The 24,093-nt window shown below is 35.2% G+C and overlaps 7 protein-coding genes across 13 annotated transcripts; 4 read left to right on the top strand and 3 right to left on the bottom strand.

The window, feature by feature from the left end:
* Window positions 1-3,500: 3,500 nt before the first annotated feature.
* Window positions 3,501-5,381, bottom strand: LOC127254985 (CRIB domain-containing protein RIC10-like). The gene is made up of 4 exons (XM_051280386.1): window positions 4,968-5,381; window positions 4,736-4,851; window positions 4,513-4,600; window positions 3,501-3,876 (listed from the first exon to the last, which is right to left on the bottom strand). The coding sequence occupies exons 1-4, from the start codon at window positions 5,026-5,028 to the stop codon at window positions 3,644-3,646; spliced, it is 498 nt and encodes a 165-aa protein (XP_051136343.1). The 5' UTR covers window positions 5,029-5,381; the 3' UTR covers window positions 3,501-3,643.
* Window positions 5,382-6,675: 1,294 nt separating this feature from the next.
* On the bottom strand, window positions 6,676-8,112 carry LOC127254983 (probable dolichyl-diphosphooligosaccharide--protein glycosyltransferase subunit 3B). The gene has a single exon (XM_051280379.1). The coding sequence runs from the start codon at window positions 8,022-8,024 to the stop codon at window positions 6,996-6,998; it is 1,029 nt and encodes a 342-aa protein (XP_051136336.1). The 5' UTR covers window positions 8,025-8,112; the 3' UTR covers window positions 6,676-6,995.
* A 4,045-nt stretch (window positions 8,113-12,157) lies between these two features.
* LOC127254982 (gibberellin 2-beta-dioxygenase 8-like) lies at window positions 12,158-14,765 on the top strand. Of its 2 annotated transcripts, XM_051280376.1 has the most exons (4): window positions 12,158-12,282; window positions 12,390-12,518; window positions 13,292-13,755; window positions 14,201-14,765. In XM_051280376.1, exons 2-4 carry the CDS (start codon window positions 12,480-12,482, stop codon window positions 14,763-14,765), a joined length of 1,068 nt encoding a protein of 355 aa, XP_051136333.1. In that variant the 5' UTR covers window positions 12,158-12,282; window positions 12,390-12,479. The 2 variants fall into 2 exon arrangements, with proteins under 2 accessions (XP_051136333.1, XP_051136334.1); XM_051280377.1 differs by having other exon boundaries at window positions 12,163-12,518.
* On the bottom strand, window positions 13,934-16,553 carry LOC127254984 (uncharacterized). Of its 6 annotated transcripts, XM_051280380.1 has the most exons (5): window positions 16,002-16,547; window positions 15,787-15,847; window positions 15,147-15,339; window positions 14,956-15,053; window positions 13,934-14,055 (listed from the first exon to the last, which is right to left on the bottom strand). In XM_051280380.1, the coding sequence occupies exons 1-4, from the start codon at window positions 16,173-16,175 to the stop codon at window positions 14,972-14,974; spliced, it is 510 nt and encodes a 169-aa protein (XP_051136337.1). In that variant the 5' UTR covers window positions 16,176-16,547; the 3' UTR covers window positions 13,934-14,055; window positions 14,956-14,971. The 6 variants fall into 6 exon arrangements, with proteins under 6 accessions (XP_051136337.1, XP_051136338.1, XP_051136342.1 ...); XM_051280381.1 differs by lacking the exon at window positions 13,934-14,055 and having other exon boundaries at window positions 14,914-15,053; window positions 15,787-15,841; window positions 16,002-16,553; XM_051280385.1 differs by lacking the exon at window positions 13,934-14,055 and having other exon boundaries at window positions 14,914-15,053; window positions 15,147-15,320; window positions 15,787-15,841; window positions 16,002-16,553.
* Window positions 16,554-16,775: 222 nt separating this feature from the next.
* Window positions 16,776-17,857, top strand: LOC127254981 (NDR1/HIN1-like protein 26). Its single transcript, XM_051280375.1, has one exon. The coding sequence runs from the start codon at window positions 17,008-17,010 to the stop codon at window positions 17,677-17,679; it is 672 nt and encodes a 223-aa protein (XP_051136332.1). The 5' UTR covers window positions 16,776-17,007; the 3' UTR covers window positions 17,680-17,857.
* Window positions 17,858-18,067: 210 nt separating this feature from the next.
* Window positions 18,068-19,159, top strand: LOC127254980 (oxygen-evolving enhancer protein 3-1, chloroplastic-like). The gene is made up of 3 exons (XM_051280374.1): window positions 18,068-18,463; window positions 18,559-18,854; window positions 18,929-19,159. Exons 1-3 carry the CDS (start codon window positions 18,178-18,180, stop codon window positions 19,025-19,027), a joined length of 681 nt encoding a protein of 226 aa, XP_051136331.1. The 5' UTR covers window positions 18,068-18,177; the 3' UTR covers window positions 19,028-19,159.
* Window positions 19,160-19,294: 135 nt separating this feature from the next.
* LOC127254979 (probable transcription factor At1g11510) lies at window positions 19,295-20,583 on the top strand. Its single transcript, XM_051280373.1, has one exon. The coding sequence runs from the start codon at window positions 19,307-19,309 to the stop codon at window positions 20,426-20,428; it is 1,122 nt and encodes a 373-aa protein (XP_051136330.1). The 5' UTR covers window positions 19,295-19,306; the 3' UTR covers window positions 20,429-20,583.
* The last annotated feature ends 3,510 nt before the right edge of the window (window positions 20,584-24,093 follow it).

The following is a 24,093-nucleotide window of genomic DNA, read 5'->3' as shown; positions in this document are numbered from 1 at the left end:
CTTTTTGGTATATGAGACTTAGCTCAATGTGCAGGAGAATCACTCCCACACCAAACCAATCAATCCAATAATTCAGAAAGTAAGTTCATCAATTTGTTACAAACCAAAATAAAACATAGGCTACAAGCAGCCTTTCGAATGAAATGGTTATTATGATAACATCGTGGACACAACCACATAAAAGTTAATTAACAGAAGTTGCAGCAAATCACCAGGTCTCCCCTTACTGTGCACATCTCTCGCCCTCAAAGAGCATATGCCAAAAAGATCAATGTCCTTAAAAAACATCCTCAATTGCTGAGAAATGGTTGCACACCAGCAACTCTTCAAGCAACAACATCAACAATGGATTGTGAAATGAACACTTACCCCTCTATTAAAATAAGCACAAAATTTGGTTCTCGACGTTGCTCAATCAACTTTATTTCAATATTACTTCTTTTTGGATTTTCAAAAAAAATCTTTCCAAATTATTTTCATTCTCCAATATTCACCACGAATATTTCAACTACCATAAATATATTAGAGAATTTATTAAGTTCATGCATGCAAAATCAAGTAGGGTAGGAATGCATACCCAAATGACATCGAAACTTTTCAAACTGATTCGCATCCAACGCCTTTTGATTTTCCTTGGGCATCCACACCAATCTGACTTTAACAATCTGCTTCAGTCCTTCCGTAGGCCATCAAATGTTTCTTCCATTCATTATATCGTTTGCTAATCGAAAACATTTTTCAGCTGCATGAACAAGACATTTGCAATATCCACAGTCGTTACGTCGTGATGACGACGATTTATCACTCTCTGTTCTTCTGCAATTTTTCTCCCAATTTTTGTTTCTATTTTTCTTTGAGTTCTATTTCTTAGCCGGTGTTGATTGCTTCTTTGGAAGTTTGACATCAGCCAGTAGACCAACATGCACAAATGTAATTGGTTTGCTTTGTGATGATTCACAAAAACCTATTCATCGGTAATGTTCGAAAGGTTTTCCAATCGAAAGAACTTCGTCCAATTTTTCTTTTCCTTTCCGAAGACGATCATTCTCATCTTTTAGCTTCAGATTTTTAAGTTGATTTAGTAGCAACATCCTTCTTCAGAATTTCGATCTCATTTTCCAATTTCTCATTCTGAGCTTCCAGTCGGTAAATGGTATCAAGTAGCTCTTTGTTCTTCACCACAGATTTTTTTTGTTTTACCACTATCTTCTCATAGGCTCCAATCAACTCATCTGCGTCAATTCTCTTGACTCTTTAACAGAGACATCATTTTCTTTACTACTTTCTTCAACATCAGCCATGAAAGCCACAACTTTATCCTTTTCAGTGTGCTTTTCAACAAATACAGTTTCCTCTTCATTATTATCACTCAATATTGCTTGATATGCTCTTTTCTCTCTTTTCTTCAATGTCGGACATTCAGACTTAATATGATCAATTCCTCCATATCCATAGCATGTTAGCTCTTGGACAGATTCAGGCTTAGCAAACACAGTAAAATTCTTCTTGAATACACCATCAAACTTCTCTTTGGGCTTGCTGTAATTTGATGATTTCTGCTCAGGGCATTTTCGTTGTGCACTGGGCGTATTCACTGTCTAATACCCACCACGATTCTAAAGCGTCCCATATTTCATCTTTGCTACACGTTTCTCACTAATCATCCTCGAAAAGTTTCTGCTCAACAACGACATCTTCTCGTCTAAAATCAGTTGCATGTCATCCACACTCCAATAGTTTGTTCCATCGAATAAAGGACGTCAAGAGGTTGAACCACCTTCTTTGCTCATTTTCGCAACTGTGAACGGATCTACTCAACGATTCAGAGAACACTACTCTGATACCAGATGTTGGAAAAGTGATTTATCAAACAAAACACATTCGAACACTTTAAAGGGCCAACTCTCAAAGCGTGGGCGGTTTACAGTTATAACAACGTTTTAACAACAAAAGACAATGCAGAACATAAAACAACAATGAGATAAGGTGTTTGTTTATCTGGTTCGGATTTAAACAATCCTACATCCGGGGGATACTAATCCAGGAGATGTTCACTAATCAGTACTGATTAAGAACAAAGACAACCACAACTTCTTCAACTCATCCTCCTAACATGGTTTACCTTGGAAATTTCCTCCACAGGTTTATGTTGTCACAAACTCGTGCTGACAACGACCACGGAGCAGAGCTGCTCAGAATTTGGACGTCTCCCCTTATCGGAACTCCGATTTCTCCTTCCTCCGACGAGGTCTCTGGCAAAATAAAAGTGTATAGCACTCACTCAATACATGGAGAAGAGAAAGGTTGTGGTTGAGAGGATTGATACACTTTTTCTCTCACTACACACACTCTCAAAACCACCACAATAACCAACTCTCACTCCACACTTATCTATAAAGTCATATTGTTGTGCATGTAAGACAAAATCAATTAAAACTCTTTGCACGTAAATAGAATAATGTATTCCTGCATAATTCTGATGCAATTTGATCACCCAAAACATCCATTCATTTGTCTTGTGTGCTCACCAATGGAGAGAGTGTAAGACAAACAATGTTGTTGTAGCATGTTGCAGCATCTTGGTAAGACAAGTTATTCCAAATGAAAACTATAAAAGGCGGTAGAAAAGCAGAAAAGCCATATGCCAAAATAAATTGGGTTCCAACAATATTTGAAGTTGATTTGTCAAAGTCGAAGTTAATTAACAAAAAACTCACAAGAATATATATATGTGTGTAAATAAAAAAACGAACAAACAAAGATTGATTAGGTGATTTAGTTATGAAAATGGGAGAGAAAATTTGGTGTTTGGAAGTAAAGTATTTAATGAATCTGGTAAAGTATTTAGTGTTTTGGGGATGGTATTTATATCACACACAATTATGAGGGACCATTTTAATTTATTTCTCAAGACTCCACTTAATTATCTATATATGTGTAGGCATCTGCATTTATTGAATATCCAACACAAGTAATATTCATTTCAATTCACACTATTAATTCTTGTCTTATGTAATGATACGTGATAGCAACACCATTTTTAATTTAATCACTATCTTAAATTAATTATAATTTTAAAAAATTAAAAAAAAATTGTGTCACTCTCAATGTCGTGCGCCCGTACATATATATATATATACTTTGAATGTCGATGGTAACCCCATTTACATAGTAGTTTTAGAGTTTAAAAAAATAAATTAAAATAGCTAATAAAAATTAGGTATTTAATATGATATTTTGTTGATAAAAAAGAAGTTATTTAATGTAACTGTTGATGAATATATTTCTTTATCAAATTAAGTACTAATTATTGATTTGTTTAATTATTTTCTATCCAATCAAACATATCATAAAAGGCCCATCAAAATAAAATCATTATCTCAAAGGCCCATCAAAACGGCCCAATATAATGTCCATTCATTGAACATAGGCCCAATAAAAGAACAAAAAAAAAAAAAAAAAAAAAAAGCGCCAATTTACCTCCCTAACATCCATTTAAATTATTAAATCACCAATATACATCATAACAATTCCTCGTACAACGTTAGCAAATTCTTTACAATGTCCTCACAACCTTAAATAAGAGAAGAAATCACCAAAAGATTTCATTAGCACACCATTGAGATAAAAGGGTTCTCTAATTCTACGATGAAACTTGGATGTCGGTCGTCTTGCCTCCGTTCTCCATGAAACCCAACTTAGACTTGGCTCCACGCGCCGATGATGACCACAACGAAGAGGAAACATAAGAGGTCGACTTCGATTTCAGCTTCCTCTTTTGCTTTTTCTTCATGTTTGGGAGCTCGGGCAATGCCGGTGAATCCTTGCAAGTTTCGGGTTGTTCAGGGGATGGCTGTCTCATGGATTCACTAAAATCTATCGAGACATTAGGACACAAAAATTTGATCAAGAAATGTTGAATAGTGTTAGTGAGAAAAATTATGACATTGGGACACAAAAATTTGATAAGAAATGTTGAATAGTGGTAGTGAAAAAAGTTATCACATGAGTAAATAAAAGATTCCTAATGTTTTGGGACAAGGAATCTATTCGACGTTAGGACATATTCAACCCGTGACACAAGACATAACAAAATCAAAATATTTTTATTAATTAAATGTGTAACTTCAGTGAATATTATTATTTACCATTTTATTATGGGATTTGAAAAAACCTACTACACATTTTGCCATATGATCACCTAATAATGAGATAGGTCTAGCTAGCTGCTGTCCCTAGTTGTACCATGTGGCATGGTGAGGACATTCTTGGGGACTCCCGGAGCACGAGATCCTGAGAGTAGGAATCCATATTTGGATGCAGTCTGGAGCCGGGATCCCGGGAGTCCACAAGAAACACAAGTGAAAAACATCTAATCTATTTGGACTGTTTCCGACATGATTCTGCTGAGCCTCGAGGGGAATAAGAACTTGTCATCTTTGACTAGCCAATGATACAAGAAAACAAACTAATATGCTAAAAATTGAGAGAAATTGCAGCAAAAAAACCGACCTTGTGAGGACCATGGATAAGGGCCAGAGAAAGAATTCCCGTTAATTGATGTTGCTGCAAAATCTGGGCCTGTCTTGAATTCATTCATCTATGTTGTTTACAGACAGACAAACAGAAGAAAACGAAGAAGAAGAAGAAGAAGAAGAAGAAAAGCTTTGATCAGTTAGTTAGTACTCCCTCCTCCATTGATGAGGAAAAAACGAGAGGAAAGATGTAGACATACCCAGCTGGGGGCTGAATTCCCAGAAGAGCCGCCATGGCCATCCCACCCAATGTGAGCCAAATGCTTGACATCTGTCGGGTGCCCAATCTGCATCTCACGCTCCTCTGCCTTCATCACTACAACAACAACAACAACATTGGACCAATTTCTCCATTCAGACATTGTAGATATATATGTTAAAACCAGTGTCGAGATTTGGGATTGAAGAGGTTTTTGAAGGGCGTCGGCGTACCGAATATTTGAGACAGGGTGTATTTGAAGCCCTTGTAGATCCCTTTCATTCTCGTTCCCATTTTCGAATTAGGGTTCCCAGATGTAGAATCTGAATCCGAATCAGCCTCCCTTCCTTCCTTATTTGCCGGAAAGCTGTCTCCTTTTTTCCCTAATTTAAGTGGGAACTTACTGCAAGTTTGTATGGAGATTCAACACAGAGGCTTCTTCCCCATTGCTGCATAAGAAAAGCATTCATGCAAATCCAACTTCAGTCCACCAAACAAATCAAAGGATTCCCCAAATAAAAAGCTTAGAAATCCAAGATAATGCCTAAAGTTTGGGAGTTGAGAAAACTGACGAACAGAAGAAGAAGAAGAAGAAGAAGAAGAAGAAGAGGAGGAGGAAGAAGCAGAGAGAGAGAGAGAGAGAAATGTCCTGAAAATAGGAGTGGGATTGGATTTGATATCAAGGGCAGGACAAAGACACACCTGTACAGTGTATACTTGGTCATAAAGAATGTAAGGGAAATGGATAAACAGGTATAATAAACCACAGTAGCAAGAAAAGTATTTTTCCCCAATTCTTTAATTCCTATTTATAAAAAACCAACATTCACAACCCTAATTTTTCTCAACATTGACATGTATCCCAACTGTCAGAAATCAAACACACACACACACACACACACATTTTTATATATACATATATGTTTCTAGGGTTCATGGTCATCCATCATTTTCCTGCACAGAATCTTTTCTGATATCCTGCTTACTTTTATTATTCTATAACGGGAGTTTGGCTTCCATGCGTACATCATCATTTAGTTTACAGAATCATTCCCATTCCTCTTTTATTGCTACATCTATGTCAATCATTGCCAGTTATGCAGCAGCTTCTTCTATGAGGATGAATATGAAAATGAATATATATCCTTGCCAGTTATGCACCTCAATTTACTAAGTTCTACATTCATTGTTGTGACCACGTTCTGGGGTGGGGTGGGGTGAGGTCATTTGCAGGAGCAGCAGGACTGCATCTACAACATTCTTTAAGCTACGCCTATCAATTTATATATGATTTTCTCTATTAGCTGGAGCAACCTGTTTCAGTGAATTTAATTTGTAAATCAAGTTTATATATACACACTTACATACACACAAGCAATCTATTTATGGGCACAAGGAGAAAAGGATGGTTTAAATGCCAGATTAAAATACAGACATCAAACATAGCCGGAAAGCTCTGTGAAAAAGTCGACTACTTCATCAATACTTGTAAAATAGAAACTTGTATAAGGAATGAAACTGAAATCAGCCATGAAAACAAAGACAACTTAGCTTGCAATAGGTGTTGCATTAGGGGTTCATCAAGAAATAGTTATCAAGTGTTCAAGTCAATCTTCGTCTAACAAAACAGACACACAGACTCTAAAGAAGCTAAAGCATTAACCAGTCTGGAATTAGGTCTAGCTGTATTATCACAAGCTCATGTTTCTAGTTTCTACAATCTCAATCTGCACAATTGAAACACATCTCATAAACTGCAATAATATTGTATTTTAGCATTAATCAAATGCCTGGATTCTCAAGCTCCTACACTTTATTCATGGAAAATTGTTTAAACTGAGCAATAGCCCTACATATTCACAAACAAAGCATTCTTCGTCTAACCAGACAATGAAATAGAGCAGGAATATCTATTTACATAAAACAAACTAGAGATGAATGTATGGAAACACACTTAAGGCTATCCTCATTTAACCACATAACTTGATGAAACCAGACAAAAACAATTACTCAGGAGTCACCATTACATAACAACAGTGGGACGTATAGCCACATTCAAGACATATCCTCTTGAATTATAATGAACACAAAAGTAGGGAAACACAAGATCCACACAACAACAACACATTGTAGCGTGTAACTATATATCCGTCGACAATGAAAACATCCTTAGAAGCTACTTATGTTAACTTATCCAACACATTCAGCTTGCACCAAACTCACATAGATACATAAATGGCTGCATTATCTCATCACCATCACTACCAGCTAGAAGGCCAGTAGCCATGAATGCCATACCCTGTTTTCCAGTTATCCAAAAGAATCACCTTCCTCACTGCCCAGAATGATACAGCCAGCACAAAAAACATCAGCAATCTCTGCGCAGTCCTGTTTCTCACTCTAACCAGAACATGAGTGGCAAACGCCAGCAAGCACCCCACAATTGTGTACAAGAAACCAATGGCAAAACCCTCGGCTCCTAATTGCATACCCGAACCATGGTAAAAGTAAACCAACTTCGCTGGATCTTGCCTGTCCGCCATGAACATTGGCATTTTCCGAATTATGTTAAACATTGCACCGGAGACACTGAAGAAGTAGACGAAAATCGCCCCCGCCATCCACACATTCTTATCGTGGAAAATGGTGTTGCCGGAAACCAATTTTTTTAAGAAAAATGGAGTCCAGATTAACGCTACTGCGATAATGAATATGATCTGCTTCTTGGAGATAATAGGGGGGCGATTGATTGGGCCCACGGAGAACTTAGTCCTGGACTCGATGAACTCCGACATGGATTCAGCCATTCTCGAAAAATCGGAGGCCGCCATTTGGATGGACTCCGTCTTGACATCAGAGGCGGTGGGCGGAATCAAGCGAATGTGTGGAAGAGAATTGACTCCGAACAAAGCGAATGAGGCCTGCGATTCCTCGAATTCGATTTCGAAGAAGAAGAGCTGGGATCTTTGGTTAGGGTTGTTGGATTGGAAAGAGGAGGAGACGAGGGAGAATTCGGATTTGAGAGCCGGGAGGGACAATTCCGCTTTCGAATGGAGCTGCTTAGCATCGAAGAAGATAAGAGAGTGGAAGGGACGCGGAGTGGGGACTGAGAGGATCCGTCGGAGGAGTGCGTCGGTGAGGTGGATGACTCCGGTGGGGGACTCCGATTGGCGGGAGGAGAGCTCGGCGACAACGGAATCGGAGGAAAGTGGCGTTGCTTGAGGAGGGAATAGGAGAAGACTTGCAATGACTAGAAAGCCGGCGAAGATCGGAGTCGGAGAGATCGCCATCGGCGGCGGCGGCGGCAACTTTGGTGTGATTCTTTTTTTTTTTTAATTTTTAATTTTGACCGCGGCAAGTTTTGGTAGTTCAGATCTGGATCTAGCTGGGTCAAATGGGCGCTGACTAGGGTTTATTACGTGGTCACTCCAATTATGTAACGCCACGTGGATTATGGGACACGTGTATTTTCGTTTCTCCTACTTCTCTCAGTCAAGTCAAATGATTCGGACAAATAAGTGTGTTTGTTTGTTTGGAGATTTCTATTTTTCAACTAAATTTTCTTTAAAAATTATTCAATCAAAATATTCATTTTATTTATTTTTCTAATTTAATAGTACTAAATATAGGAGTATGAAAGAACTTTAAAAAATACACAAATAGTTCATTCCATTCCAGTTATCATTTGTCGAATTGGTCCAATGTCCAAATATTACACACACACACATAAAGGACGGAAGAAGTGCTCCTTAAAGCCCATGGGCCATGGGACAGACCGATCGGCCCGAACCGGGACTCCTATTTTATTATTACTAGTCGAATCTGGATATTATATTATCTTTATTTGATATTTTTATATAATGCATATTAATAAATATTTTTAAAATATACATATTTATATATTTGATATAATTATTAAACAATTAAAGTATATTATTGCTAAGCATAAAAACTGTTTAAATAAATAAGCACATTCTTTTTTTCTTTTTTTAATTTTCATATTAAGCAACTTTTAATATTTCATGTATTGCCGATTATAATTTGTTGATTGACTATGAATTTTACTAAATTTATAATGAATGCATAATCATGACTAATAAATATCCATTATTATTTTTATTTATTTTTTCTCTTTAATCAGATATCCATATTCGTATAATATTTTACTTTTTGCATTATATTTCCGTATTTTTAATTGGACACACAAGTTTAAAATATCAATATTGCTTAAATATAGAATACGAGCTACTTAAACATTCCAAATATTTAAGAGATTGAATATTTTGATAGTCTTATTTGCAACAAAATTTGCGTGAGGATTATTACATAGTAATAAATATTTTTGTTGGAATGAAATATTTTTGAAATAATAGATATAAATTATTACATAGTAATTTGATAATTTTTAATAATTAACAACAATTGTTAATGTTTTTTTAGAAAAATCATATACTAAAAAAACACAAACTACCTAGAAATAATATATAATACTTTCTCTATATGTGAAAATTAGTTACATTTACTTTGTAAAATAAAAAGAAAATGTAACTAATTTTTGCAAATGGAGAGGGAATACAATTCTCATCCCTCATTTCATTTTATTTCCATTTTTTTAATATTTCCTGAGAAAATATTTTTATTTAGTAAAATGTGTATTCTTTTTTATATTTTTGTAAAAAAAAAGTAAATGTCCCTATTAAAACTTAATGTGGAAAATATGATAGTACTTTTTTTTTTTTTTTTTTTTTTTTACGATGGGAAACATATATATTAGTATGTCACATATATTTTATTTTAAAAAATAACAAGTCATCCCATGGTGAATTGTATACATACATTCAGAACACAACACACAAAAAAATATATACATACATCTCTATCATTTTCTTTAATTAATGATTAATGATCAGACCCCACAAAATCATGTGGCAATGTGCGACTCTTTCAATGTTGGATTCATCATGTACCCACAATATTTTATTTTATTTTTTAATATCATATAAACATATATATATATATATATAACATATTTGACACCACCAATCCCACTTTCTACCAATTTTTCTTACACCGAAAGGAATATATAAAAATTAAATTCTAATGTAGGTTAAAACATTTATATATATATATAATTCAACATTTTTTTTTCTCATTTAATTAATATATAAACATCAAATAGATTTATAATTACATAGTCCACTATCTTTATGCTTCAACCCAATTAGATTATAGATTAATGACTAGTAATCTTTTACACATATATATATATATTATATGGAAATAAAATGAGCACATTCTGCAAACTTTATATATACAGAGTACAGAAAGTATAGATACACACACACTAATAGCTTTTTTATCTGTCCAACGTTTGGAAAATGTCCTTTCCTATTTTTGGAAGTGCCACCATTTACAGAATTCGAGGCACAAATTTAGACACATTTTATTGAAGAAGATATTTTGGAAAAAGAATATATATATATATATATTATTGTTATTATTAAAAAAAAAAATGATTTTAGAGCCCACAAAATCATGTGGCAATTTGTGTCACTTTTTAGTGCAGGATTCATGTACCGACATATAATTGTGTTGATTGACCCCTCATACACTTGTCGTCTTCTTATTAGGTAAATGCCACGACCTTGCTCCTATTAATTTCATTCTCTAATAAAGTTTATAATTTTGATCGGACATAAATATAAATAAAAATAAATTTTAAGATTTATTTCTTTATTCTAACTTGTAATTTTAAAAATCTATCAACCTAATATAGCAATGTGTGTGCATGGGAATCCCATGCCATGCCGACATGGAGTAGTCGACCTTGCCGTTATTACAGTTGGCCCTACCATTCCATGCATCCTATTTTAATTAATTAATTAATTAATCTATCATCATGTGCCCTGCCCTGTTCTTCTATTTCAATTATGATATAAATATATATATATATATATATATATCAATACACATACACTAGTACTACTACTACTACTACTCCTCCTCCTCCAATCCATTAAATATCTCACACACCTGGAAAAACCACAGCCAAATGTATTCATCTCCACTTGTTTCAATTTCCACCTAGCCTTTTCTAATACTACTACATTAATTAATTAATTAATTAATTAAATTGTACTAGCTGCTGCTACTGGTCGACATTATTAATTATAAATACCAATTTAATTAGCACAGATCGATCAGCAAGAAAGTCCAATCTATAGATGATGATTTTGCAGAAACATTTCTGAACCATAGTCCTATTTAAAGTTGACTTATTACCAATTGTAATGAGGACTAAAAATAGTTAAGAGAGAAGCCAACCCGTGACTAAATAGCATTTTCCTCCTTATTAAAACAAAGTTAATTAAAAGTCATACCTCTGATCCTTTTTTTTTTTTTTTTATTTCATATATATTATAAGAATCCACAATTGTGGAGGCGCTAGTCATGTATAGCAAGCAAGATATGAAGGAACTTAGCTGTGTTTGTTATAGAAAATTGACATGAGATAAATAATTTTTTTTTTTTATTTTTTATTTCTCTTATTTATTTAAGTTAGAAAAATAAAAGTTAAAAAATAAATCATTTTTATTATTTCATTTCTTTCCTATATCCAAAAAAATTGTTTTAAATGAAGGTTACATTATTGTTATTATTATTTTATATTATTTAATTTTTATAATTTTTAAAAAATTATATTATTTCAATTTTTATTATTCAAAAATTTAAATTTTATGATTTTTGAAAAAATGTACTAACATATAATCTTACAAAATATAATATATAATTTATAATTTTTTGCTAAGAAATCACTATAAATATTTTTTCATTAATTTTCACTTGTTAAAGTTCCCTTGTCAGATTAATCATTTATTCTCATTCGATCTGCGTTTGTTTTTACATTTCTCAACTGAATCGTTTATTTTATCAAACAATAAAATTAATTTTCATTCCCTATTCAATTCATTTTCTCTCTAATTTCGTTATCTATTTTTATTTCTCAGCCATTCGAATCTCTCCACCAAACTCCCCTTATGACTCTCTAGGGTCACGAATTTATCCTACACACTATTAAGCATCCTATAGCTGGTCCTTTTACTTGGCCTGAATAATGATTGGAGGTAAAAGTTAAAACATGGTAATGATGATTGCCCAAAAAAAGGAGAAATAATAGTAAATGAGTTATTGGCAAATGAGGAAACTTCAGGGTAGAGAGAGAGAGAGAGAGAGAGAGAGAGACCACTTGCATAATTAACCCATCATCATTCATCAGCACCATGCATAGTTGCATGGGGGGATGGGATGAGTGATTGTTCCATGAGCCGCGTGGTCATCTCTTCTCCTCTCCTCTCCTCTTCCCTCATATACATATAGACACACACACACACATATATATATATATATCTCATCTCATCTCCACCATGCATCTATTCACTTCTGCTTCTCTATAAATTAAATATCTCCCTTAGCTTATATATATCACACTCTCCTAGATCTTCTTCTCCATCCATATACCCTAGCTACCTACTTTTTCATATCTGAGTAGTAAGTCATATACTATATGACAATGCAACTTGATAATATGCATGCTGCAGGTTAATCTTAAATATGGTGACTTCTGAAAGCAAGCTAATGTGTGTTTCCAAATGCAGGATCGATAAAGGCATCAACAGCTAGCTAGCTAGCTAGCTACCTACCTACCAATCTATAACAGAAGAAGATTGAAATCGTACTGAGCAGATATGGTGGTGTCTGTCAACGATTCAGAGCATCTCACCCAAGTAAGCTCTATTTCTTGTAAATCTAAAACATAAGAGGGAGAGACAATTCTCAAATGCTGCATGTGCACCAAGTTTCTCGTTCTACGTTCGTTGCCCCATACAACTTTTATTCTTTGTCGAGTACAACTTCTGAAACGTGGGTTGTTTTGGGGGGCAAAAGTACGTACGTATGTGTCATATATATACACCAATGTCAAAACATATTCATCATTCTGACCATAAGTATGTTTATACTACTCTACTAGTATAAAATAAATATACAGTGTAGCCTTGATTCTGTCACCTTTATTTCGTCATCCCAAGAAAACTACTACTATATACACTTTTACGTGAATAAATATTACCAGTCACGTGAAAGGTATTCACAATATAAATTGTAAAAACAAATCCTACCAAGTAAAGGCAATCGGAAATATTACTGTTAAATAAAACCAGCCAGTTTGTATGCAAATTAAAGTTCACTCCCAACTGAAGTATATGCCTCGTTCATAGTGGATATATTTTTGACAATTAATATTCTTGAAGACACAGACACACAGTAGTCAAAATGGACAAGAGGCACAATCTTGTCTACATATATATTCATCAATATATAGATCGGAGAGATTAATAGTGATACAACGTTTTCATCGAAGACAAAACAAGAAACATATACATATAACATAGATATGTATGTACGTTTCCTAAGTTGTCTGCGAACTGTCAAAACTAAAACATGCATTTCTCTCAGGGTTAGTTTTACCAAAACAATTAATCTAACTTGTTAATTTCAGCCCATAGGAATGGAAGAATCAGCCGACCCACCATTCGAAGAAACGTACAAGGATCTCATCCTCAGCAGTTTCTCTAGCAAGAGTCGGAAGAACATTCTAGAACTGTCAGCCGTGGAGGAATGCGAGCTGCCACTGATCGATCTCAATCAGTTAAACCACCTCGGAGAATCCGAGAGGCAGCAGTGCAAGAAGCAGATTGCGGAGGCTTCAAGAGAATGGGGATTCTTTCAAGTGATTCACCATGGAATCTCTTGTGAGGTTCTGGAGAGGATGAGAGAAGAGCAAGTGAAGCTGTTCAGGAAGCCCTTCCAGGAGAAGATGAATTACAGCGACATCAACTTCTCCACCGGAAGTTACCGTTGGGGCACGCCGTCCGCCACCTGCTTGAAGCAGATTTCATGGTCGGAGGCTTTTCATGTGTCCCTTAGCGACGTGTTGGGCTTGGGTGGACACACTAGCCTCAGGTAATTTTCTATATTAATCTTAAATGTCATAGTTGATATCTATCTATAATAAGGACATATAGTAATTAATTGCATATACTACTACAACTACTCAATTAACATTTAATTTTGAGAAAAAGGGTTGGCAGGAATCTTTCTACATGGTTCCTTGACAGTGATTTCTTTATATATATATTTTTTCAAATGTGTGTGTGTTCTTACAGAATGAGACAATGCCAAAAGGATTCTGTTCTCTCTGTGCCTACTTCCCAGACATCCCCACTCATGCTGCTGCCTACGTGCCCCTCCATGCACCTTCCACTTCATTCATTCATATAACATCCCAACACACTATCACTCACATATATATTTTGAAAATGAATATTGTAAATCAGCCTAACAAAGTTAACAATATATATATATCACATATGTCTATGTCTCTGACGAGGATATTATAAATTCCCAGCTCAATTATGGAGCAATACGCAGTGTTGGTGTCCGAGCTGTCACACAAGCTCATGGACATCCTGGCCGAGGAGATGGGCCAGAATTCATGTTTCTTTAAAGAAACATGTTTGCCAAAGACTTGCTACCTTCGCCTAAACAGGTACCCTGCCTGCCCGATTTATCCACAGGTGTTCGGCATAATGCCGCACACAGACAGCGACTTCATCACAGTGCTGCACCAGGACAACGTCGGAGGCCTGCAGTTAGTCAGGAATGGCAAGTGGTTTGCTGTCAAACCCAATCCCCAGGCCCTGATTATCAACATCGGGGACCTGTTCCAGGCGTGGAGCAATGGCATGTACAAGAGTGTCGAGCACCGGGTGGTGGCCAATCCGGTGGTCGAGAGGTTCTCAGCAGCCTACTTCTTCTGTCCATCAGTTGAGACAGTTGTAGAGAGTGGAGCTGATGAACCTCGGGTGTATAGAAGTTTTAGCTTTGGGGAGTATAGAAAGCAGGTGCAAGAAGATGTCAAGGTTTTTGGATACAAGATTGGCCTGTCCAGGTTTCTCAAACACAATCTTTGAGAAGATCCCTTTTTCTATCAGAGTGTAGTAATGATGAGGCTTAGAGGAATTATCAATATTGTATATTGATCAATCATTATATTTATTTCTAAACATCTATCATCCATGTAAGTTTTAATTCTCTATGCTTCTTATGCATATATACAATTCTAGATTCCAGGCAATATCAAATTTCTAGTAAGCCACTTACAGTTTCATGTAATTTGTCAATTTAGATCCATGTCGTCTGTGTTAAGCTTTCCAACGGACAGTGTGAAATAGATCAGCAACATTGTTCCCAGGCATGACCTGCAACAGATGATCCGAACATTATAGATAGTTAATCGCCGTTGTCTGAACTACAAGAAATGTGCAAGTAAAAAGAATCAGGGTAGAGCTTACAAAGTAGCAAAGAGGATAAGTATCCTTCTGGGATTAACAAACAACAAAGTAGAGGAAGAACGACGGAACCTAGATCTTTTGCCTCTGCATTTGCTTTCTGACAATGAATCATTCTTGACAGTGATTTGGTGATGGACATGGGGGATGGCTGCAACCATTGGGATTTCAGGGACACTACCTTCACATATAATAGCTGCATTCAGTTCCATCAATTGTTACAGGTTGCAACATATACAGCGGGTATGACAAACTAAAAGGAGTATGGCTGGTGTCCATAAACAGAGAGGACCATAACCTGTGGCTGCCCTGATTTGAAAAGTGTCTGCCATCTTGAGTATAGAAAACTATTGTGGCCATGGCCAGGACTTACATGTAAATTATTTTCAAATTTTCTTGGTGAAAAAGCCAAACGGTGTTGTCTTATGAAGACTTCAAAATTATTCAAAAGAATTAAGAATTTTCCACACAAAATCATTAATCAAGAAGATCGGTGGCGCATGGGTAGCCACTGTATAATGCAAAGAGGGATCGATTGTTTCGTGAAAAGAAGATTAAAGATCAAATTCGATTATCAGTACAAAAGAAAATAATAATCAATGACATCTGTTTCCAGAACATTCTGCAGAACAATGACGGTTACCGGATGGCGACGTTGGACTGATTCTCTTCCCGCCGCTTCTTCCCGAAAGGTGTCTCTGCAACTTGTGTATCCACCATCAACATCAACAGCCACAGGAGAATGATTATAAATAGGTAAATCTTGAATACTGAATTATACTTGGGAATCCATAGCACAATTCAATTCCGTCGAAATTTCGAGTGAATTGCAATAAACAAAAACAAATGAAATCTTACATCAGTTCTCGAATTCGCATCCGTTTCGTCCACTGAAAGATGAGAAAAAGGTTCGATATCCACCACCAAGTGTTGCAAACTATTCAGGCCGCCAGAGACCGATATCTTCGGGCCTCCATTTTCATCCGATTCTCTAGCACGAAACATCGGGGGAAACTCATGATCAGAATCCATACCTCAAGCAGCGGTTGAATCACACGAATTGCGCATACTCCATGGAAACGGCGACACAATCAGTATCAATAAGAAATCCAGAACTAACACACCGCCTCCGATGACTCTTCCACGGCAAGAAACAATAATGACGACGAACCACCAAAGTAGTGCCCATTAGAAGGGCTGTTTGGGTGGCGTCACGTATCGTACATGTTAAATCAGGAAACAACCTTGTAATTCCACGAAACGATTCGTAACGGCAAACACCCCTCCGCAGGTACAAGCTCCTATAGCGGAATGTACAACTTGCGAATGCTTCGTCTGCAAGACTTTGAAAAGTAGATGGCAAGTGCTTTATAAAAATTAAAGACTGCTGTTCAACCTGTTTGTATTTATTTTTGGTATAATAACTTCAAGAAGTCTGATCTCACTTGTTTTATAGATTAGTACATTTTAAATATAATTAAAGTATGTTAGTTGGATCATTTTTCATTCTTCCTTAAATCCAAACCTTTTCATTCAAGGCATGCAGAGTTGTTGGCAGCTCCGACACATGCAAATGCAATATTATACTTACCGTAGGGACGAAATGACTATCTAGAATCGAATTCTCTGCCCTCTCCACGCCAACCACTTTAATTTCTTCACATGTTCATCGTCCAATTTCATTCTCTATTTCAATTTATTAATTTTCTAATCTTCAAAAAGATCACACACTGCATGATTCCTTTCTTTCCATCGGCGTAAACAGACCAACAAAAATAATTAATTCCTCATATTATATATATATATATATGTACAAACATATAATGGCGGATTCATCTGTGTCCGTTCATCCTAGCCCACAAAAATGCGGTCGCCGGAAAACAGGATTCCGATCAGAGCGACGCCGGAGATGATGAAGCGGCACCACTCGGCACACTACTACGCCCACCGCGTGAAGGAGAGTCTGACGACCAGAGTCTCGAAGCTCGTCTGCACCATCTTCCTCGGCCTCCTCTTCCTCGTCGGAATCATCACCTTCATCCTCTGGCTCAGCCTCCGCCCCCACCGCCCCCGCTTCCACGTCCAGCAATTCTCCATCCCCGCCCTCGCCGCCGCCGCCGAGGGCTTCGAGAACGCCCAGATTATCTACAACGCCACCGTCCGCAACTCCAATCAGAACATCGGGATTTACTACGACTCCTCCGCCATCACCGTCTTCTACGAGGATCAGAGCATCGGCGGCGCGCCGGTGCTCTTCCCGTTCTACCAGGAGCCGAAAAACACGACGGTTATCGCCGGAGTGCTGGGCGGCGCGTCGCTGACGGTGACGAATCAGCGGTGGCAGCAGTTCCTGGCGGCCCGGGCCCGCGGGGAGGTGGTTTTCCGGCTGGAGATCACGTCGACGATTCGGTTCAAGATATCGTCGTGGGACAGCAAGCGCCACCGGGTCCACGCCAACTGCCCGGTCGGGGTTGGGCCGGACGGTTTGATACTCCCAGCTTATAGAGATAGGAAATGCCCGGTTTACTTCAGCTAATTAATATTCTTTCTAGTATTCTTCTACTGCTGTTATTTTGTATTTTTATTGTTATTTTTTGGATCATTTTCTTTTTTATGTATTCAATATTTCAATTATTTGATTTGATACTGCTGTATTACCGAAGAACGATGTATCTGCTTCAATTGATCCGAACCTTAATTAAAATAACTCTAAAACGTAATAAACAGTAATAGGTTTGAATGGATTGGGCCAAGCTTCGGGCTAAATATATGGACGTTAGTTAATGGGCCTGTAGCAAATTTTACTTCACTTCCACAAGAGAGAATCGGGGACGTCCACGTGTCACATAACTAGTGGTGAGTCTGAGCCCGTACCATATCCAAATCAGATAAGGCCCTCTCCACTGCACATATACAAATGAGAATTTCATCAGCTTACATCGATCGATTGATCCCGGCTCGCATCGTCATCATCTTCATCTTCATCAGCTCCACGCAGACACAGACAGACAGACAGACAATCTAGAATCCAACCATGTCTCAAGTAATGGCCTCACTCTCCAACACCTTCCTCGGCTCTTCCCAATCCGTCGCCGACCTCACCGCCGCCCCATCCCCAACCAGATCATCATCAGCTCCCCTCATCAGCATCCGCGCACACCACCACATCCCCGCCGACACCGACCCAAGCCGCCGGCGAGCCCTTCTAGGCCTCGCCGCCGCAGGGATTGCCTCCGCCTCCTTCGTCCAAGCCGTCCTCGCCGACGTCAAGGCCAAGTCCATCAAGATCGGCCCGCCGCCCCCACCCTCCGGCGGACTCCGTCAGCATCAATCAAATCAGATCAAATCAATTCACATTATTAATCGATTAGTAGTATTAATTGTTGTTTTGGTTGTACGTACTGTAATTTTGCAGCTGGAACACTAAACACGGACATTGCACGAGACCTGGATTTGCCTCTGAAAGATCGATTCTTCATCCAGCCATTGCCGCCGGCAGAGGCTGCCAAAAGGGCGAAGGATTCCGCCAAAGACATAGTGAATGTGAAGGAGCAGATTGACAAGAAAGCTTGGCCCTACGTCCAGAACGACCTCCGTCTGAGGGCGGAGCTGCTCCGCTACGACCTAAAAACCATCGTCTCCGCCAAGCCCAGGGAGGAGAAGAAAGCCCTCAAAGACCTCATCTCTAAGCTCTTCCAGACCATAAGCGATGTCAGTACAACACTCTCTCTGTTAACAATTAATCATTTCTCTCTCTGATTGAATGGTTTTGTTTTGATCATCAGCTGGATCATGCCGCCAAGATAAAGAGCTCATCGGAGGCAGAGAAATACTACGCTCAGACTGTCTCTGCACTCAATGATGTTCTTGCCAAGCTTGGATAGGGCCCGGCCCGGATTAATTCGACAACCCGGCCCCACTGCAACTGTTATTTTGTGTAAATTAATTTATCAATTTCATTGATTCAACCTGTTTCTGGAATATTTAAATTATTAGTTCTACTTTTATATTTTAAATTTTCCATTATTATTATTATTATTATTATTCAGCTCAGCGCCCTTCTCCCTCGCAACGATAAATACCCATTCAAGAAGATACAAACCAAACCTAATTTCTTCCTTCTACGAAACCCTAGAGTACAGTTTAGCGTTCTCATTCCTCCAATGGCTAGGAATCGATGGCCTCAGGATTCCAAACGATATGAAGCGCAATGCAGTGACGAAGAAGATGAAGCCTCGATGGAATCCGACTCGGAATCCGAACCAGAGCGTAAACCAACTGTGGAAACTCCATTGCCGCCGCCGGTCGTAAAATCCCAACCTCAATCCACATCAGTGATCCGGCAGATGAAGGAACAATCTGAATCGGGATCTGAAACAGAGACGGACTTGGGAACAGAATCAGGATCCGAATCCGAATCCGAAACAGAGTCCGACGTGCCGAGCACGAAACCATTGAAGAAATCCAACGGCGTCGCCAATGAGCCCGCACTGAACCGTAGGGTTTCGGAGGCTGTGACTCCGGGTAGATCTGCCGGCGCAAAACGCTCCGTGGAGGAGAAACACGCCGGGAGGGTTTCGAAGAGGCAAAAGACGAAGCAGCCAGAGCTCGAATCCGAAAATCTTGTGAAGAAGTCTGACGATTCGAAGAAACAGTATTTCCAGCGGCTCTGGAGTGAGGATGATGAGATTGCAATGTTGAAAGGAATGGTCGATTACGCCGAGAAGACGAAATCCGACCCTGTCACCGACCTGAACGCCTTCCACAGCTTCATCAAGGATAATCTCCACGTAGATGTGTCAAGGAATCAATTGCAGGACAAAATCAGGAGACTGAAAAAGAAGTATGAAAACAACAAGAGCAAAGAAAAGCAAGGCAAAGAGCGAGCCTTCTCCAAACCACACGAGCAGAAAGCCTACGAATTATCTAAACACATATGGGAAGGTACTCCGAAAGCCAACGGAAGTGCAACAATCAGAAGCCGGAAGAACAATGATGTAGTCGAGAATGAGGAGCGTAAAAATGTGGATACAATGAAACATAATGACTGTGTCGAAAGGGTGTGGTCATCCAAAATGCTGTGGTCGGAAGATGTGAGCATGGAAGATAGGATATACAGAATTGGATCCAAATTGTTCGAGGGGCAGCGCAGGGATGATGAGGAAGGGAGAGAATGGAAGCAGCTGAAGCTGCTGGAGGTTGAGCTTCAACTGAAGATGCTCGAGGTGAAGCACGCTCGGACTAAGCTGGTTCTTGATGCCTTGAAGTCCACTGATCCAAGGTAAAAGTTGAGGTAATGAAGATGTAATTACATTGCCATTGTTGCTTGATTCAAGTTTTGGACGTTCATTCTTTGATTGCTTTGGAATACTGAAATACATGATCCTGCTACTGTGAATTTTTAGAATTTTTTTATGGGAATGTTATGGATTCAGTGGCCTTTATATGAATTTAGGATTTGGGTTAAATTTGTTTAATAGTAATGCCTGATATCATAATTAAAAGCTGCTGACAATTCTGATTTTGAACGAACTTAAAATCTGATTAAATCTGCCTGAATCTATGATCATATATAAGACAGTAGTTCTTATGCTTTGTGATTTCTTGTGCTTTTTCTGTAGGTAAGGTTTTTTCAGTTCTTCCACTAGATTTGTAGGGAAACATTCTGAGCAGCATTGAAATGTAAATTCATTATCAATAAATATATATATATATAAATCATGAACGAGAGAAAGGATAATGCATAAATCTTCCATTACCATAGGATTTCTTTTTTCAAGTTTTACTAGTGCTCTGAGGGTTTGTTATTTTTTGTAGGATGAGATTATAATGTGTTAGAAACAATGTTAGGGATTTACAATAGGCTTATGTAAAAAATGTGCTAATCTTTATTCATGGAAGTTTCAAGAATTGGTATAATAATATCTTTGTTTCTTTTCTAGGTTTTTTTTATAAAAAATAAAAATAAAAATAGTTGTATGAAAATTTCATAATGATTTTAGAGAAATCATAACTTTGCATAGTAAAAACAAAATACAAATATTTATTAAAAATAAACTCATTGTATTTGGGTACTAGTTTTAATATGGTTTGTACTATTTTACTTTCTACGGTTAAAAAAAATAAAATGTAATAGTTAAAAATAGTAAAAATTAGTATTGATTATTTTCTAGAAAAGAAATAATATATATATATATATTTTTTTTTTAATGACTAAAAAAAAAGAAAAGAGAGCATATTACAAAAAAGTCAAGTAAAGGTATAATGATTTTTTTTTTTTTAAAAAAAAAAAAGAAAGTTACGGGTGAGTAGAATAAGTAGAAAATACAATAATAAATTGCTTAGTGAAGTATTTGTTAAAGTAGAAGGTGTGTTTTACAAAATAAAATAAAATAAAAATCAACACACTTACAAATTAATAATATAAAAAATACAATACATATTCTCATAAAATAAAATACAGATATTATTCATATTAAAAAAAAAAAAAAAAAAGTTTAACAATTTCTATGTCAAACACTAATTTTTTATACTAACTGTTCATTTTTTTTCATATCAATTTAGAAAATGGTAAATTATATTATATATACTTGTCTTTTTCTTATAAATATTAAATATATTATGTTTTATTGTATTTATTTATTGGGTTTTATTAAATATATGGGCCAAATACTATTTCTATCAAAGTTGTAAATATGCTTCAACTTATATAAATGGGGATATAGGTTTCTTTAAAGAAAATAAATAACTAAAAATTTGATAAATTTTTAGTTATATTTTGTAAAAATTAAGTTATGATTTGTCTTTATTTATTTATTTAAAAATAATATTTATTATTATTATTATTATTATTATTATTATTATTATTATTATTATTATTATACTTGGATAATTATATGTAAAATTACAAAACTTTGGATGAAGAATATGTTCTGCACACAATATGATTAACTATTATTATTTATTATGCAATTATATCTGGATTGATTATTATGTAAAATAATATTTTTTAATTGATTTTTTTTATTTTTTTTTTTTAATTTGGTGAGATGTAAATGTTTTATAAGTACAATTTCATAATTTAAAAAAAATACTATAAATAAATAAAATAATGCCATATGATTTATAAGAGTTTTATATGCAATCAATAAATAAAATAAGCCCATTATTGTATTAGGCCAATATGAACAGGCCCCAAAATGTTCATACGAACACAATTAATTGTGTGTTTGTTTAAATTTTTTGTTTCATATATTTACCGCTTTTAATTTATTATAGATATATATATATATAATCTTTCCCCCTAACTTAATATATATATTCATTTGTTTTTTCAAAATTAAAATTAATAATATATTATTGATTAGTGTAAATATATAAAATAATTTTAATAATTTTGTCTTTACAAATACAAAATAAATTAATATTTTGTAAATATTAGATATATTTTGATATTTATATATGAATTCTCTTTACAATAATAAAAAATTATTTTTAAATGAAAAAGACAAAAATTATAAAAATAATATTTTGAATCAGAAAACTATATTAAACACAAATTTTACTCATTCCATTTGTTAAATTTACTTTTTTTTTTACATTAATTTAACTTGTCTTATTACTAATTTGATAAAATCAAAATATCAATATTTAATTTTTATTCTTTATTCAATATTTATTTACAACAAACATTATTATTTATGCATAATTCATTTCATAAATTTATTTTTCAATTTTCATAAATATTCTCAATTATTTTTATACTTTTTATCACTTTTATTAAAATAATTTTATGTTTTAAAATTTGTCAATATTATATAATTAGATTTATAAATGTATACATTTGCGGTTAATATATAAATAAGTAAAAATTGTTATAATTATTTAAAATAAATCAAAAGAAATAATATATGATTTTTTTTTTTCTTTTGAGAAAATAGAATAAATCACTTAATTGTGTGAAATGAATTCATGTTGGTGAAGTCATAAATTTATACTTTTGACATCTCTTGGCTACGGGTTCCAATATTCTCTTTACATTTTGGAGGTCTTAATATTTTTTTAAATTAAAATTACTTTTTAATAGAAGATTAATTTCTATTTTCTTTTATCTTTTTAATATAACATATTTTTATATTATAAGTTTGAATTTTAACTGTATTTGCACAATATTATATATATAATTAATATAAATACAAAAAAACATATATTTAATTATAAGAATTTTTATTTAATTTTTGCTCCTTAGCCCTATAATAGGATTATTAATGATTAACAGGGAGACAGAGCCTGTGGCTACGATTAGGGATGGGAATAAATCAGCCTAGCTTAGCATGATTGATTTACTAAAAATATCAAGTAAGAAAAAAAATTAAAGTCTTTTTATTTAAATAAAACAGATTTTAAATTTAAAAAAAATATTTTTAATTAACAGGTCAGACTATTTAATACTTACTATTATTTTTTTATAAAAATATTTTTTATAATTATATATTAAAAATAATTTTCTATCTAATAATAATATTTTTAAAATAATTTTAATTATAAATCTATTATAAAAAATAAAATTTTTTAGCTGTTTGCATATATTAAATAATTGTTTATACTTTATTTATTTTTTATTTCTAACTAAATTTCTAGATAAATAAATAAATAAAAATATTATATAGTTTTTAAATAAGCTTGTAGGCTAAGTCAGACTTTTAAAAAAATTCAGACTTACAGGCCTAATATTTTTAAAACAGGTCAAGCGCGTGTTTGACAAGACAATTAGTTGTTAGCTCAATTAGCTGATAGCTGTTAGCTGATTCAATTAGCTGGTTCGACTAGCTGATTCAATTAGCTGTTTGTATTAAAATGTTTGGTAAAATAACTGTTTGATATTAGTTGTTTATAAGTAAAATGACAATTGAGGACATTTCTATTTTATTTTTGTTTATAATATATTCAA

Source organism: Andrographis paniculata, unplaced genomic scaffold, assembly GCF_009805555.1.
Source record: "Andrographis paniculata isolate CXL003 unplaced genomic scaffold, ASM980555v1 Contig52END, whole genome shotgun sequence".
NCBI classification, from domain to species: domain Eukaryota; kingdom Viridiplantae; phylum Streptophyta; class Magnoliopsida; order Lamiales; family Acanthaceae; genus Andrographis; species Andrographis paniculata.
The sequence above is the reverse complement of the archived record's forward strand: the minus strand, read 5'-3'. Positions and strand labels throughout refer to the sequence as shown.

Bases quoted from the DNA above. Each gene is read 5' to 3' on its own strand.
- LOC127254985 (XM_051280386.1), bottom strand. From the start codon at position 5,028: ATGGGAACGAGAATGAAAGGGATCTACAAGGGCTTCAAATACACCCTG. The intron at 4,601-4,735 runs GTATGTCTACAT...TAAACAACATAG, and splicing joins GGAATTCAGCCCCCAGCTGG to ATGAATGAATTCAAGACAGG. The intron at 3,877-4,512 runs GTCGGTTTTTTT...ATGTCTCGATAG, and splicing joins TTATCCATGGTCCTCACAAG to ATTTTAGTGAATCCATGAGA.
- LOC127254983 (XM_051280379.1), bottom strand. From the start codon at position 8,024: ATGGCGATCTCTCCGACTCCGATCTTCGCCGGCTTTCTAGTCATTGCA.
- LOC127254982 (XM_051280376.1), top strand. From the start codon at position 12,480: ATGGTGGTGTCTGTCAACGATTCAGAGCATCTCACCCAA. The intron at 12,519-13,291 runs GTAAGCTCTATT...TGTTAATTTCAG, and splicing joins ATTCAGAGCATCTCACCCAA to CCCATAGGAATGGAAGAATC. The intron at 13,756-14,200 runs GTAATTTTCTAT...ATAAATTCCCAG, and splicing joins GGTGGACACACTAGCCTCAG to CTCAATTATGGAGCAATACG.
- LOC127254984 (XM_051280380.1), bottom strand. From the start codon at position 16,175: ATGGATTCTGATCATGAGTTTCCCCCGATGTTTCGTGCTAGAGAATCG. The intron at 15,848-16,001 runs GTAAGATTTCAT...TGGATACACAAG, and splicing joins ATGCGAATTCGAGAACTGAT to TTGCAGAGACACCTTTCGGG. The intron at 15,340-15,786 runs GTAACCGTCATT...AACTGAATGCAG, and splicing joins CAGTCCAACGTCGCCATCCG to CTATTATATGTGAAGGTAGT.
- LOC127254981 (XM_051280375.1), top strand. From the start codon at position 17,008: ATGCGGTCGCCGGAAAACAGGATTCCGATCAGAGCGACGCCGGAGATG.
- LOC127254980 (XM_051280374.1), top strand. From the start codon at position 18,178: ATGTCTCAAGTAATGGCCTCACTCTCCAACACCTTCCTCGGCTCTTCC. The intron at 18,464-18,558 runs GTCAGCATCAAT...GTAATTTTGCAG, and splicing joins CCCACCCTCCGGCGGACTCC to CTGGAACACTAAACACGGAC. The intron at 18,855-18,928 runs GTCAGTACAACA...TTTGATCATCAG, and splicing joins TCTTCCAGACCATAAGCGAT to CTGGATCATGCCGCCAAGAT.
- LOC127254979 (XM_051280373.1), top strand. From the start codon at position 19,307: ATGGCTAGGAATCGATGGCCTCAGGATTCCAAACGATATGAAGCGCAA.